We start from the raw sequence: 13567 nt of genomic DNA on the forward strand, positions 1-13567 counted from the left end.
CTGACTTTAGCAAACTCATTTGGTCCCAGTTTTCTGTGTCCAGGCAACTCACCCAATGTTTTTTGCCACCCCGGCAAACTGGCTGCCAGCACATCACACTACGTACATTTGTGGGTTCATATGTGCCACGTGCAGAGTCTTTACATTTCCTGGCTCATCCTGGGCCATCTGGGGCAGCCTTTTAAATTTTTTTCTTTTGCCTCCTGCCTTTCAAGCTTCTCTTTTGATTCTTGTGGCTTGTAGCCCAGCAAGAGTAGAAGGAAAGAGCTTCAGGAAGTGAGGAGTTTATTAAAATTCCTTTGAAGCATTTCGATTCCGTAAGAGGAACTACCTTTTCTGTTAGCTAAGACAAAAAACAAAAACAAAAACAAAAAAACCCTCAAAAAAATGTTTTTAGGAGATCCAGTTTAGTTCTTTTTTTTTTTTTTTTTTTTGTGAGGGACAGGGTCTCTCTCTGTCACCCAGGCTGGAATGCAGAGACTCGATCTCAGCTCACTGCAAGCTCCACCTCCTGTGTTCACGCCATTCTCCTGCCTCAGCCTCCCGAGTAGCTGGGACTACAGGAGCACACCACCGCACCCGGCTGTTTTTTTTTCTTCTTTTTGTATTTTTAGTAGAGACGGGGTTTCACGGTGTTAGCCAGGATAGTCTTGATCTCCTGACCTTGTGATCTGCCCGCCTCGGCCTCCCAAAGTGCTGGGATTACAGGCATGAGCCACCGCACCCGGCCCCATTTTAGTTCTTGTACACAAAATTGATCCTCCTTTACCCAGTTCGGTGTTCTTCGGTGTATTACTTTCACTTCCCTAAGCATCATTCTTCTTATTTCTAAAATGGGGATAACTGTAACTGTATGTGCCTCACGGGATTGTTGGGAGGATTTAGTGAAGTGGTAATATTAATAGTAGTAATTGATGAGTAAGATTTTGTCATATTATGTATCAGCTACTGTTCTAGGAACTTAACTCTGCCTGACTCCTTTCTGGTAGAGTGTGTTAAAGTATAGCAGTATTCAATAAGTATTAGTTGTATCCTGAATCCTTTTCACATCTCTTAATGACTCAGGTATCCTAATTTTCAGCAGTTGATTGTTTACCTATTTACTTCTCAATGTACAACTTCTGTGTAATTAAAACTTTGTGTAAATAATGAAGACTTTGGTGTACACACCAGTATGAAAAATCTTGGTCCTGCAGCATACTAGTTGCACGATTTAATCATGCTGTGCCTTGGTTTTCTTCATCTAAAGCAGGGATGCTGATACCTAATTCTCAAGTGTTAGGGAAGTTGAATGAGCTGGCCCACGTCAAGAAGCTGACAGACCACAGGCACTGACTGATGTCCTTCTCCATCTCCCGTCCTGTGCTGCTCCTGGGAACTCTCCATCTTGCTGTTATCCCCAGGCTGTTTCATTTTGTTTTAATGATTCTCTTGGTCATATTTACAAGAACACTAGTATAAGACAAAGATTCTCTCTGTTGCACATTTTGTGCCTTATTCTCTAGCCACTTATTTTTGTTTCTAGGCTACAGGATAGCAAGAATACTAGGCATGTAGAAGTTTTTTGGTAAACATATACTAAGCTGGATAAAACAGACTTGATAAAGAATCAATTCGGCTTCTCTTTGCCATCAGGCCGAATTTCTTCATTAGCCTGAGCAAAATGGCTCAGTGTTTGTTCACGGAGGCTAAATGCATCACTTTTTAAAAGAGAGTTTTTGTTTGTTTGTTTGTTTTAAATCAGACAAGGCTTGTAGAACTTAAGGTAGAAAAAAGCGCTGGATTGAGCCTTTGTATTCTGAGGGGCTGTATTAGTTTAGTAGGGCTACCATAACAGAATACCACAGACTGGGTAGTTTACACTAGAAAAATTTATTTTCTTACAATTCTAGAGGCTGGAAGTCCAAGATCAAGGTGTCAGCAGGATTAGTTGGTTTCTTCTAAGGCTTCTCTCCTTGGCTTGTAGATGGCCATTGTATTTGTCCATTTTCAAGCTGCTGATAAAGACATTCACAAGATTGGGCAATTTACATAGGAAAGAGGTTTAATTAGACTCACAGTTCCACATGGCTTGGGAAGCCTTACAATCATGGCAGAAGGCAAGGAAGAGCAAGTCACATCTTACATGGTTGACAGCGGACAAAAAGAAAAAGAGCTTGTGCAAGGAGACTTCTGTTTTTCAAAACCATCAGATCCCATGAGACTTATTCACTATCACAAGAACAGCACGGGAAAGAACTGCCCCCATGATTCACTTACCTCCCACTGAGTCCCTCCCACAACATGTGGAAATGCAAGATGAGATTTGGGTGGGGACGCAGCCAAACCATATTGTTATGTACCTGGCCCCTCCCAAATCTCATGTCCTCACATTTCAAAACAAATCATGCCTTCTACAGTCCCTCAAAATCTTAACTCATTTCAGCATTAACTCAAAAGTCTGGCCGGGCGCGGTGGCTCATGCCTGGAATCCCAGCACTCTGGGAGGCCAAGACAGGTAGATCACGAGGTCAGGAGATTGAGACCATCCTGGCTAACATGGTGAAACCCATTTCTACTAAAAATACAAAAAATTAGCCAGCCTGGTGGTGGGCGCCTGTAGTCCCAGCCACTCGGAAGGCTGAGGCAAGAGAATGGCATGAACCCAGGAGGCGGAGCTTGCAGTGAGCTGAGATAGCGGCACTGCACTCCAGCCTAAGCGACAGAGCCAGACTCCATCTCAAAAACAAACAAACAAAAAAACCCCAAAAGTCCACAATCTAAAGTCTCATCTGAGACAAGGCAAGTCCCTTCTACCTATCTGCCTATGAGCCTGTAAAATCAAAAGCAAGTTAGTTACTTCCTAGATACAATGAAGGTACAGGCATTAGGTAAATACAGCCCTTCGAAATGGGAGAAATTGGCCCAAACAAAGGGGCTATAGGCCCCAGGCAAGTTCAGAATCCAGTGGGGCAGTCAAATCTTAAAGCTCCAAAATGATATCCTTTGACTCCATGTCTTATATCCAGGTCACACTGATGCAAGAGGTGGGTTCCCATAGTCTCGGGCAGCTCCGCTCCTGTGGCTTTGCAGAGTACAGCCTCACTCCTGACTGCTTTCACAGGCTGGTGTTGAGTGTTTGCGGATTTTCCAGGCATGTGGTGCAAGCTGTTAGTGGATCTACCATTCTGGAATCTGGAGGATGGTAGCCCTCTAGGCAGTGCCCCAGCAGGGACTCTGTGTGTGTGGGGGGCTCTGACCCCACATTTCCCTTCCACACTACCCTAGCAGAGGTTCTTCATGAGAGTGCCACCCCTGCAGCAAACTTCTGCCTGGACATCCAGGCATGTCCATACATCCTCTGAAGTCTAGGCAGAGATTCCCAAACCTCAGTTCTTGACTTCTGTGTACCTGCAGGCTCAACACCTCATGGAAGCTACCACAGCTTGGGACTTGCACCCTCTGAAGCCACAGCCTGAGCTGTGCCTTGGCCCCTTTCAGTCATGACTGGAGTGGCTAGGATGCAGGGCTCCAAGTCCTTAGATTGCACCCAGCACAGGGACTCTGGGCCTGGCCCACGCAACCATTTTATCCTCCTAGGATTCTGGGCCTGTGGTGAGAGGGGCTGCCATGAAGACCTCTGACATACCCTGGAGACATTGTCCCCATTGTTTTGGGGATTAACATTCAGCTCCTCATTACTTAAGTAAATTTCTGCAGCGGTCTTGAATTTCTACTCAGAAAATGTGATTTTCTTTTCTATTGTATTGCCAGGCTGCAAATTTTCCAAACTTTTATGCTGTGCTTCCCTTATAAAACTTAATGCCTTTAACAGCACCCAGGTCACCTCTTGAATGCTGTGCTGCTTAGAGATTGCTTCCGCTGGATACCCTAAATCATCTCTTTGAAGTTCAAAGTTCCACAAATCTCTAGGGCAGGGACAGAATGCCAGCACTCCCTTTGCTAAAACATAACAAGAACCACCTTTGCTCTAGTTACCAACAAGTTCCTTATCTCTGTCTGAGACCATCTCAGCCTGGGCCTTATTATTCATATTATTATCAGCATTTTAGTCAAAGCCATTCAAGTCTCTAGGGAGTTCCAGACTTTCCCACATTTTCCTGCCTTCTTCTGAGCCCTCCAAATTGCTCCAACCTTTGCCTGTTACCCAGTTCCAAAGTCGCTTCCACATTTTCAGATATCTTTTCAGCAACATGCCACTCTTCTGGTACCAATTTACTGTATTAGTCTGTTTTCATGCTGCTGATAATGACATACCTGAGACTGGGCAGTTTACAAAGGAAAGAGGTTTAATTGGACTTACAGTTCCACGTGGCTGAGGAAGCCTCACAATCATGGTGGAAGGCAAGAAGGAGCAAGTCACATCTTACATGGATGGTAGCAGGCAAAAAAAGAGGTTGTGCAGGGAGACTCCTGTTTTTAAAACCATCAGATCTCATGACACTTAAATCACCGTCATGAGAACAGCATGGGAAAGACCTGCCTTCATGATTCAGTTACCTCCCACCTGTGCTCCCTCTCACAATATGTGGGAAGTCAAGTTGAGATTTGGGTGGGGATACAGCCCAAGCATATCAGCCATCTTCCTTTGGTGTCTTCATGTAGTGTTCCCTTTGTGCATATCTCTCGTAAATCTCCTCTTACATAGATACTCTTGGATTACAGTCTACCTATATAACCTCATTTCACCTTAATTATCTACTTAAAAGGCCCTATTTCCGAATACAGTCACATTCTGAAGTACTGAGCATCAGAACGTCAACACATGAATTTGGGGACACACTAAGTCAGCCCATGATAGGTGACAGACTGAGAACCTGGCATAATGATCTTTTCCAAGGTTCTGTGCTTCTCTGGAGAGGATACATGAGTGACAGTTCTGTTGAGTCATAGAGCTGGAAAAAATTTAGATGAAGAATACTTACTCTGACTTCTGAAGTCACCACACTTCTGCTTTCTTAGCAGCACTTACTAGGACTTAGTCTAATTTTTCTCTTTATATTCTTAGGCTGTGTGGATGAGTCTTACTGTTGAGCACTTACTTTTTCTCGCCTTTGAATATCCAGTCCTTAGCACATAGTATGTGTCAGTAAATAATAGTTGAAGTGAATACAGGTGATTCGTCTGCCTCTGGACATTGTCACAATTTCCTCCACCACAAAAGGAAATGAATTTGTCTTTTCCATAGTCATCTACCAAGACTGAAGGCATATTTTTTTGCCTTGGGTGTTTTGGACTGAATTCTGTCTGATGTCTAAATTTGACTACAGTGATATATTTATTTATAAACCATCTTTATTAAAGAATGTTATTGCCACCGTTTCCTTTGTTGCCAATTATTTTGTGCATTGTTATTGCTCCTCAGATTTTCTTATTTTGGGGGAGACTTAGGCGTAATTTCCTTAGATGTAGATCAAAGCTGAATTGGATAACTAAAATATGTTGCAATTTATGTTATAGAAAAATGGTAAAAATATTCAGCACATATTTTCTATATTTCTATTTCAGAATTAATATTTCAGCTTTTTTTTTTTTTTTGAGTTGAAGTTGGAGTCTCCCTCTGTCGCCCAGGCTGGAGTGCAGTGACACGATGTCAGCTCACTGCAACCTCCGCCTCCCAGGTTCAAGGAATTCCCCTGTCTCAGCCTCTTGAGTAGCTGATATTACAGGCCCATGCCACCACACCTGGCTAATTTTTTGTATTTTTAGTAGAGATGGGGTTTCACCATGTTGGCCAGACTGGTCTTGAACTCCTGACCTCAGACAGTTCACCCACCTCGGCCTCCCAAACTTCTGGGATTACAGACGTGAGCCACTGAGCCCGGCCTATATTTCACTTTTTTAAAATAAATCTTTTTAATGATAACACAGGCTTGGGTTTATCAAGAACAGGTTTCTAAAAGGGTTTCGTTATGCATACACATGTAAATAAAAACCTTTTACAAATCCCACAGAATAAGATACTTTAAAATGGAGCTGTCAAGCAATTTTTATATGTGTAGTCAATTTGTGGTTTCAAAAAGCTACTTCAAAAAAAAAACCTTCAAAAAGTTAGTGCTTTTTGATAAATTTTTTTTCAAACCACTTTGTTAACAGGTCCAAAGTTATATGATAAAATGGTCAAATAAATTCTTTTCATTATAAATAATCTTGTTTAAAAGTCCAGAGTGTTCTTCTTAATATTTAGTGAGAGCCCTGTTCTTGTACTTCATCACTTGTCTATGTTGCTGGTTGACGGAAGTTTTACACTGAATGAAAGAATTAAGACTGTAAACCTCTAGAAAACAAGGACTTTACTTCTGTGGTCCTTCCAGGATTGAATGAAGGTTCCATGAAAGAGAAACATCTAGAATACACCTTTCTTTTTTCTTAATAGCTAGTAGAGGGTGAGGAGGGAAAGAAGACACTGTAGGATAATGCATGTTTATGTCAGATGGTAGGAAAAATTCATGACGTATTTATACTGCGTGTGCTACCAAACAGCATACAGCTACACGTTTTAGACAAAAGAAGTTTTGATGATAATTATCAATACATGCATGAGAATTTCCAATGTCATGGTTTAAGCACCCACTTCACATACACCTGTAAATTAGCTTCTGTGCATTCATAAATGGGGTTAGTGTGATTAGCTTGCCAAGGCCCAGAAGAGATTATATTTATTAAAGATCACATGAGAAGTTGTGTCCTAGGCATCTGACTAGGAATTTTAATTTTAAATGGGTAATATTGTCTTATTAATGAACTATTAACATAGTAGAAACATTTATTTTGATAGATTTATTAATGAATGTAAAGATTCTTGTTTTTTTAATATAAGGATTAATGACCGTTCATTCAAACTAAACCTATTTTGTACACTGAAATATAACATAAACATTGATAGACTTGCCAATCTGACTTAAGCACTACTTTTAAAATATGAAGCTAATACAGTTTTTTGTTGTTGTTAAGATGTTTTAGACATGTTAAGTCATTTTATTTTGGCCTATAATCAATCTCCTGAGGTATAATGAGAAATCCATTTCAATATAGAAAGTCAGTTTTATGGGGATTTTAGATTTTGTTTTTTTTTTTTTAAAAAACAAAACTTCCTGTCAGAATGTGTGCCTGATTGTCTCACATATTTGATTAGATCAGCTGGCATGGCTCCTTGGCAGCCTGGCCCTCGCTGCCAGTTTACTCTGTGTCCCCTTCCTTGCAGGGCGCTGACCCGAAGGCCATCTCTCAGCTGTCCCAGCCCTGCCGATTCTTTGAGGTCCCTGAAGCCTTTCCTGATTCTCCCATCTCGTGTTATCATTCTCTATACCCTATGGCTTTACCTTTTGATCATGGTATCTGTTGTGTTAGTTATTCCTTTCGTTGTGTCTCACCAAAGTTGTTGGCTCATAGGAGCTGGTAGAGTGACGCCGGCCACAGAGGCAATAAATATTGGCATTGTGCTGTCTTCATTGCTTTTCTTGGATGAATTAAAAAACATTCAGAGGAGCTGGGCACAGTGGTGCATGCCTGTAGTCCCAGCTACTTTGGAGGCTGAGGCAGGAAGGTGACTTGAGGCCAGTTCAAGGCTGTAGTGTATGATGATCACACCTGTGCGTAGCCACTGCACTTCAGCCTGGGCAACACAGTGAAATTTCATCTCTAAAAAAAAAAATAAAGGGAACAAAGAATTGGAAAAAGAATGCATAGAGTGTGGATTGGCTTGCTTTACTCATAACAGGTTGCTTTTCCAAGCATCTTCTTTCACAACACTCATTATCAGGACATCTTGGGAGCAAAAGTGTCCATATTGATTTGGGGTTACTTATGTTTTTCTTTGGTCAGAATCCCTCGTTTCATCCATGTCCTCAGTCCTAGATTAAGTAATCTTTTTGTGCACATTTATAGCTTCTGACGTTAATGCCTCCATTGTTTCCTAAAGTCCCGATGATGATGGAACTGTGCATATTAAAGCAGGAATGGGGCAGAATGTTGTCAGGCATATCTAAAAGCCTACCCCTGGAAAAGTACTTATGTGGCACAGAAAGCCTCTTTCTGGAAAACCACTGAACTGATAGTTAAATTCAAAAGTCACTCTTAAAATCAGTTTAAGCACACATTAAATTCACTTGTCTTGGATGAAGCCAGTGAACATGTTAAGGCAAAACAAGATTTATTATCAAATACTGGTCTCTCCAAAAAGTTACATGGGATCAGAATCAGATGTTGATGAATAATTTGTTTTTGTACGTTTTAATAGTTACATGTTCTTACTTCTAGAGCTCATTTAACTGGTTGAACTAGAGAACCAGAATACAACATGATTTGTGTTTTTCTGTGGTGGAAGAGAAAAATAAAATTAAAGTGGAAGTTATTAATACTATCTATATTCACAGGCTGCTAATATGTACTGCGTTCTTTCCTTTTGTGTTTTTCTTCAGGTGATTGAAGACAGTACTGGAGTCCGCCGGGTGGTGGTCACACCCCAGTCTCCTGAGTGTTATCCCCCAAGCTACCCCTCAGCCATGTCTCCAACCCATCATCTCCCTCCCTATCTGACTCACCATCCACATTTTATTCATAACTCACACACGGCTTACTACCCACCTGTTACCGGACCTGGAGATATGCCACCTCAGTTTTTTCCTCAGCATCATCTTCCCCACACAATATATGGTGAGCAAGGTAAGTAGATTCTTGTTGGCATCAGGAGCCGTTGAAACTGGTTACAGCATTTCAATAGTTCAAGGCGGCCCTTTGTTTCTTGTGAAATAAGCAGAGTAGAAAAGGATCTAGGTGGTTTGTAAGACTCATGAGGAATTCCTAGTTTCCTTTGTCCTGCATGGTGCCTTGGAAAAATTACTTTGTGGGTTTAGTTCTTTTTCTTTCTTTCAGTTTTCCCAAACTCGGCCCCAACCCCCACCTTACAAGATCAAGGAGTAAGGTAGCCACCTTTTATTTTAGAAAAGTGGCAATGTGACATCGTTCCCATGTCCTGAAAGCATGTTTTTATGTGAGAGTGGCCTGAGGTACAACTGTGGCACATCGTTGCTTTGGTATCCATATGATCTACCAGTTAAAGGGAAATTGAAAGGTGTTTTGTGCCCCATTTCCAATGTTTGAAGATTGTGAAGTCTCAGCAACCTTTGGGTTTCCTGAAAGGCTCTATGTTGTGATGTTGGCAGAACTAAAAATCCCCTGGCTGTTGATGTGGCCTTCCTGAACCTGCTTTTAGTTTAAGACTAGCCATTAGTGCAGCCACAATTTCACTGGTTGTTAGGCAAATACTTACCTGGATATGAAAAGAGTCTCAGAACTACCAACATTATATCTTTTTAAAGTTTTGACCTTGGTGTTGGTTTAGTCTAAAGGCTTTCTCTATCAAAATGGATCCTGAGAAACCAGATAATTGAAGGTAAAATTAGACTTTAGCCTCTAGGACTTTACAAAGTGATTTTCTTCTGAGTCTGACTATGAAGGGAAGCATTTTACTGCTTCAGACATTTATTGTGTTGGTTTAGATACATTGTAGAAGAGATGCCTGTTATACCATAGAATGTTTGAGCAAGTTATTACTTTTAACAGTTATATATATATATAATTATGTAATTTCTATATAATTAATTATAATTTATAATTATATATATTTTTATATATAATTTTTCCCTGTTCATCTCACATTATAACTTATTCACAGAAAAAGCTTTTTTGAGATTTTTTGAGATGGTATTTCAAGTGAAATATACTGTTGTAACTTAGGGATAGAATTTGACTGTGTGTGTGTTTTGTTTGTTTTTTAAGTAGTCAAAGAAATTTGACATAATTCAAATTAATCAGGTGCTTTCACAGTGGGGTATAAGGGGATGATAGCAAAACATGAAATCAATACTTTGATTTTATAGCAGCATCAATAACTTCCTATTAATTTGATCTTTTTTCCATGCGACATAACACCAAGAAAACATTAAGTAGTGGGGATATACTATGAAAACATTTGGATAAAAACTGAAAAAATTTAGTTAGCTGTAATTTTTTTAAATGTATTCAGTGCTTTCACACAATATGCATTAAATAATTGAGTGTTTCTCAGAGCTTTCTGGCTGGATCTGAGCTCTGATGACATGAAAGTCCTTGGTGACTGACGCACTGCCTGCTGGTGTATATCTGACTTGCTTTATTTTAGCAGTCTGTTAGTAGGATGCCACATAGTTACTGTTTTGTAAATGCTGTCCTTTGCAATTTTAGGCAAGACAACGGTATAATTTAAATCATTAGAGTTAAGCACAATTGTAGTCTCTTCATTTTGTGGTGTATTTGGGTCTAATTCCATTAAAATAACACAGAGCAATAATGTATACAAATAAAAATGCCTTCATTGATTTCACATTAAAGCAGTAAACCAAAATCCCTTCGCTTTATACATAAGCCATTTTTATATTCTTTAACCTTAGTTCTTTAGTGTGCATACCTAAAAGCAATTTAAATATGAATTTTCTAAACTATAAGTGTTTAAAAGTTTTCACCATGTCTGAAGAGATGATTAGTGCCTGCGGTGAATATGTTAAATCTCATGTGTAATGCATCGTGGCATTTAGAACATTTACTGTCCTTCTGGTATATTTTGACATTGTTTATTTGGATACATACTGTCTGAATAGGATTATATTTGTTTTGACACATTCTCTAGTGCAAACTGGTTCTCTCATGAAGATTTGATTTTTCACAAAACAACTCGTTAAAAAACAAATCTTCCTTTAGCTATGTTAATAGTAAGAAACAGTGGAGCTTTACCGTTGAGTAATTGAGGCAGCAGTTTTGTTAAATTATGTAGGGTAACCATACATTTCTGTTGTGCCTGTGACAGTCCTAGTTTAGGTCTCTTGCCTTGAAGAAATTGTTGATATTCCTCCCTTTTCACTGTCAGAAGTGTTCAGATTTGGATGGTAATTTATATTGTCACTCCATAGATGAGGTGACCCTTGTTTCTTATGAAGATGTAAGGACCCAATCTTTATGTTACGCATTGTCATTTTTACTGATACCTAAAAATAATTGTGAACTGATTTAAAAATTTAAATTTAACATGAAGTTTTCCCCTTGAGGTCATAAGACTGTTTGCAGGCTTCTGTTTTCTTTTGAGCCACTTTAAAACGTGCGTAGTAAAGTCACGTGGCATTCTACATTTGTCTTGCCTTCGATTACTCCAAAAGAGAAGTTTGAGACCACAGCTTATTACGTTTGGCACCAGATTTCAGAGATAGCTTTTCTTAACCCTTATACTTCCTCCTTGAACATTTCCCCCGATTCTGTGACCTTTGATTATTTTAAATGGAAATGTGTCATCTCATTATCTTAGTTAAATTTGTTCAAATGTTGGCTCTTTTGAATGCCACAAATAACTTAAACTTTGACTGCAATATACTTTCCAGTAGAAATACTATTCTGTCTACAGGGATAAGTAGACTTTTAAAGTAGCTTGATTCTAAGTACATGTTTAATGGGGGTATTTTATTTGTTCTAACTTTTTCATGTATTGCAACTACTGAAAACATAATGAAAGGCAAAAATCAAAGTCAGTTATAAATTCAACTAGAATATGAACTCTAGGGATAACAACCTTGTCTTCAGTATTCTCTGTAATATAGGAAATTTTCTGAACGCACAGTATAGTTTTTAATGATTGATTATTCCTTGATTGATTAGAAACAAATGGGAATGCCTTAAATGTATATCATGTATATGGCATTTTCTTTTTTCTTTTTTCTTTTTGAGGCAGAGTCTTGCTCTGTCGCCCAGGCTGGAGTGCAGTGGTACAATCTCAGTTCACTGCAATCTCCGCGTCCCGGGTTCAAGCGATTCTCCTGCCTCAGCCTCCTGAGTAGCTGGGATTATAGGTGCCCACCACCACGCCTGGCTAATGTTTTGTATTTTTAGTAGAGATGGGGTTTCACCATGTTGCCCAGGCTAGTTTCAAACTCCCAAGCTCAGACAGTCTGCCCACCTCGGCCTCCCAAAGTGCTTACAGGCATGAGCCACCACGCCCGGCAGTATTTTCTTAAGAAATATTTATTATACTCTATTCAGTAATATTTTAGACTTCTTTTATACTTTAGACTTCTTCAGGAGCCAGATCGTTTGACCATTTAATAATTTATTACTGAAAATGTAAACTGAGTTTGGGTTTATCATAATCATCCATTTTAGAAATTATACCACTTTATGGAATGTCAAGCTACATCACCCGAGAAGACCAGTACAGCAAGCCTCCGCACAAAAAACTGAAAGACCGCCAGATCGATCGCCAGAACCGCCTCAACAGCCCTCCTTCTTCTATCTACAAAAGCAGCTGCACAACAGTATACAATGGCTACGGGAAGGGCCACAGCGGTGGAAGTGGCGGAGGCGGCAGCGGTGGTGGTCCCGGAATTAAGAAAACAGAGCGACGAGCAAGAAGCAGCCCAAAGTCGAATGATTCAGACTTGCAAGGTAATACTCAAGATGTTTGCCGTAGAGTGAATTATCAAGACAGAGACATCTCAAATGATGTTTCCACGTCTTTTACATGAGAATATTATTTCATGGTGCTTGGTTGTTCTGCTAAGAATATTTGAGTAGACCTTCTTTGATCTGTTTCTTAGTAAGGAAAGAATATTGCATTGTTTATTTTTTATTAATACTTCAGGGCAGAAATACTACGTTTGGTCACATATGCCATGTAGCTTTCTACTTAGTAACAAGTATGTGAAAATCTTTTCATGTTAGCCTACTTCTGTTGTTTCACTCTCTGAATAGACAGATGTGGAAGAAATCCAAAGATAATTTTTCTAAAAGTGTAGGCTAGTTTAAATCTCACAATAATTATACCTCATAAACCATATGTAATTACTTCCTTACTGTAATGAAATCTGTCATTGAATCACAGAAATATGTTTCTCTTTAGTTTTCGCATCAGTTACTGTCTCATACCACCTTTTGCCTGTGAATTAAGTGTTTGGAAACCAAGAATGAGATGGAAGAATGAGGGTCACCACATATAGCTAGAGAAACATCAACTCAGAATGGCACGTGTTTTTTTGTAGATGAATCTCTTGGGTATAGATCAGTTGATTTGGAGGAAGGTTTTTGTGTTTAAATGAAGTTTTGGGGGTAGTTTAGAGAGAACCTATTTTGATGCCACATAAGGAAAAACAGTGGCTTTTTCTATAGGCATAGGGAAGAATGACTTAAGTGAGGCAAAAAAGGTAACATTTGGATAAGGTAGGTGAATTTATAGATAGAAATGACTGGAAAACAAAGACACGAACAACTTTTAAAGATAGGATTCAAGTAGATTCCCTTTTTCATTCACAATCACATTCTCACAGACAGTCCCCATTTCTACCTGACTGAGATGCAATAAGGAATCTGATTATAACACTCATTGATTATAACACTCATTGAATTTATGGATTCCTTACTGCATCTCATTCAGGTAGAAACAGGGACTGTGTCTGTGAGAATGTGATTGTGACTGAAAAAGATGGAATTTGTGTATTTTTGAGTGTCTACGGAAGAGCTTCTGACAAGGGAGAGGAAGGTTAGGTAAAAT

General features: G+C 39.5%; 1 protein-coding gene across 6 annotated transcripts in view; it reads left to right on the plus strand.

The window, feature by feature from the left end:
* LOC105465664 (fibronectin type III domain containing 3B) overlaps nucleotides 1–13567 on the plus strand; it is a 364084-nt gene that overhangs the window by 201507 nt on the left and 149010 nt on the right. For all 6 annotated transcript variants that reach the window (XM_011714222.3, XM_011714227.3, XM_011714244.3 and 3 more), the window contains 2 exons: nucleotides 8421–8664; nucleotides 12184–12465. In XM_011714222.3, the coding sequence (XP_011712524.2) occupies nucleotides 8421–8664; nucleotides 12184–12465 (526 nt within the window). The remainder of the gene's footprint in view (nucleotides 1–8420; nucleotides 8665–12183; nucleotides 12466–13567) is intronic.

This window comes from Macaca nemestrina, chromosome 2 (genome assembly GCF_043159975.1).
Source record: "Macaca nemestrina isolate mMacNem1 chromosome 2, mMacNem.hap1, whole genome shotgun sequence".
Classification (NCBI taxonomy): domain Eukaryota; kingdom Metazoa; phylum Chordata; class Mammalia; order Primates; family Cercopithecidae; genus Macaca; species Macaca nemestrina.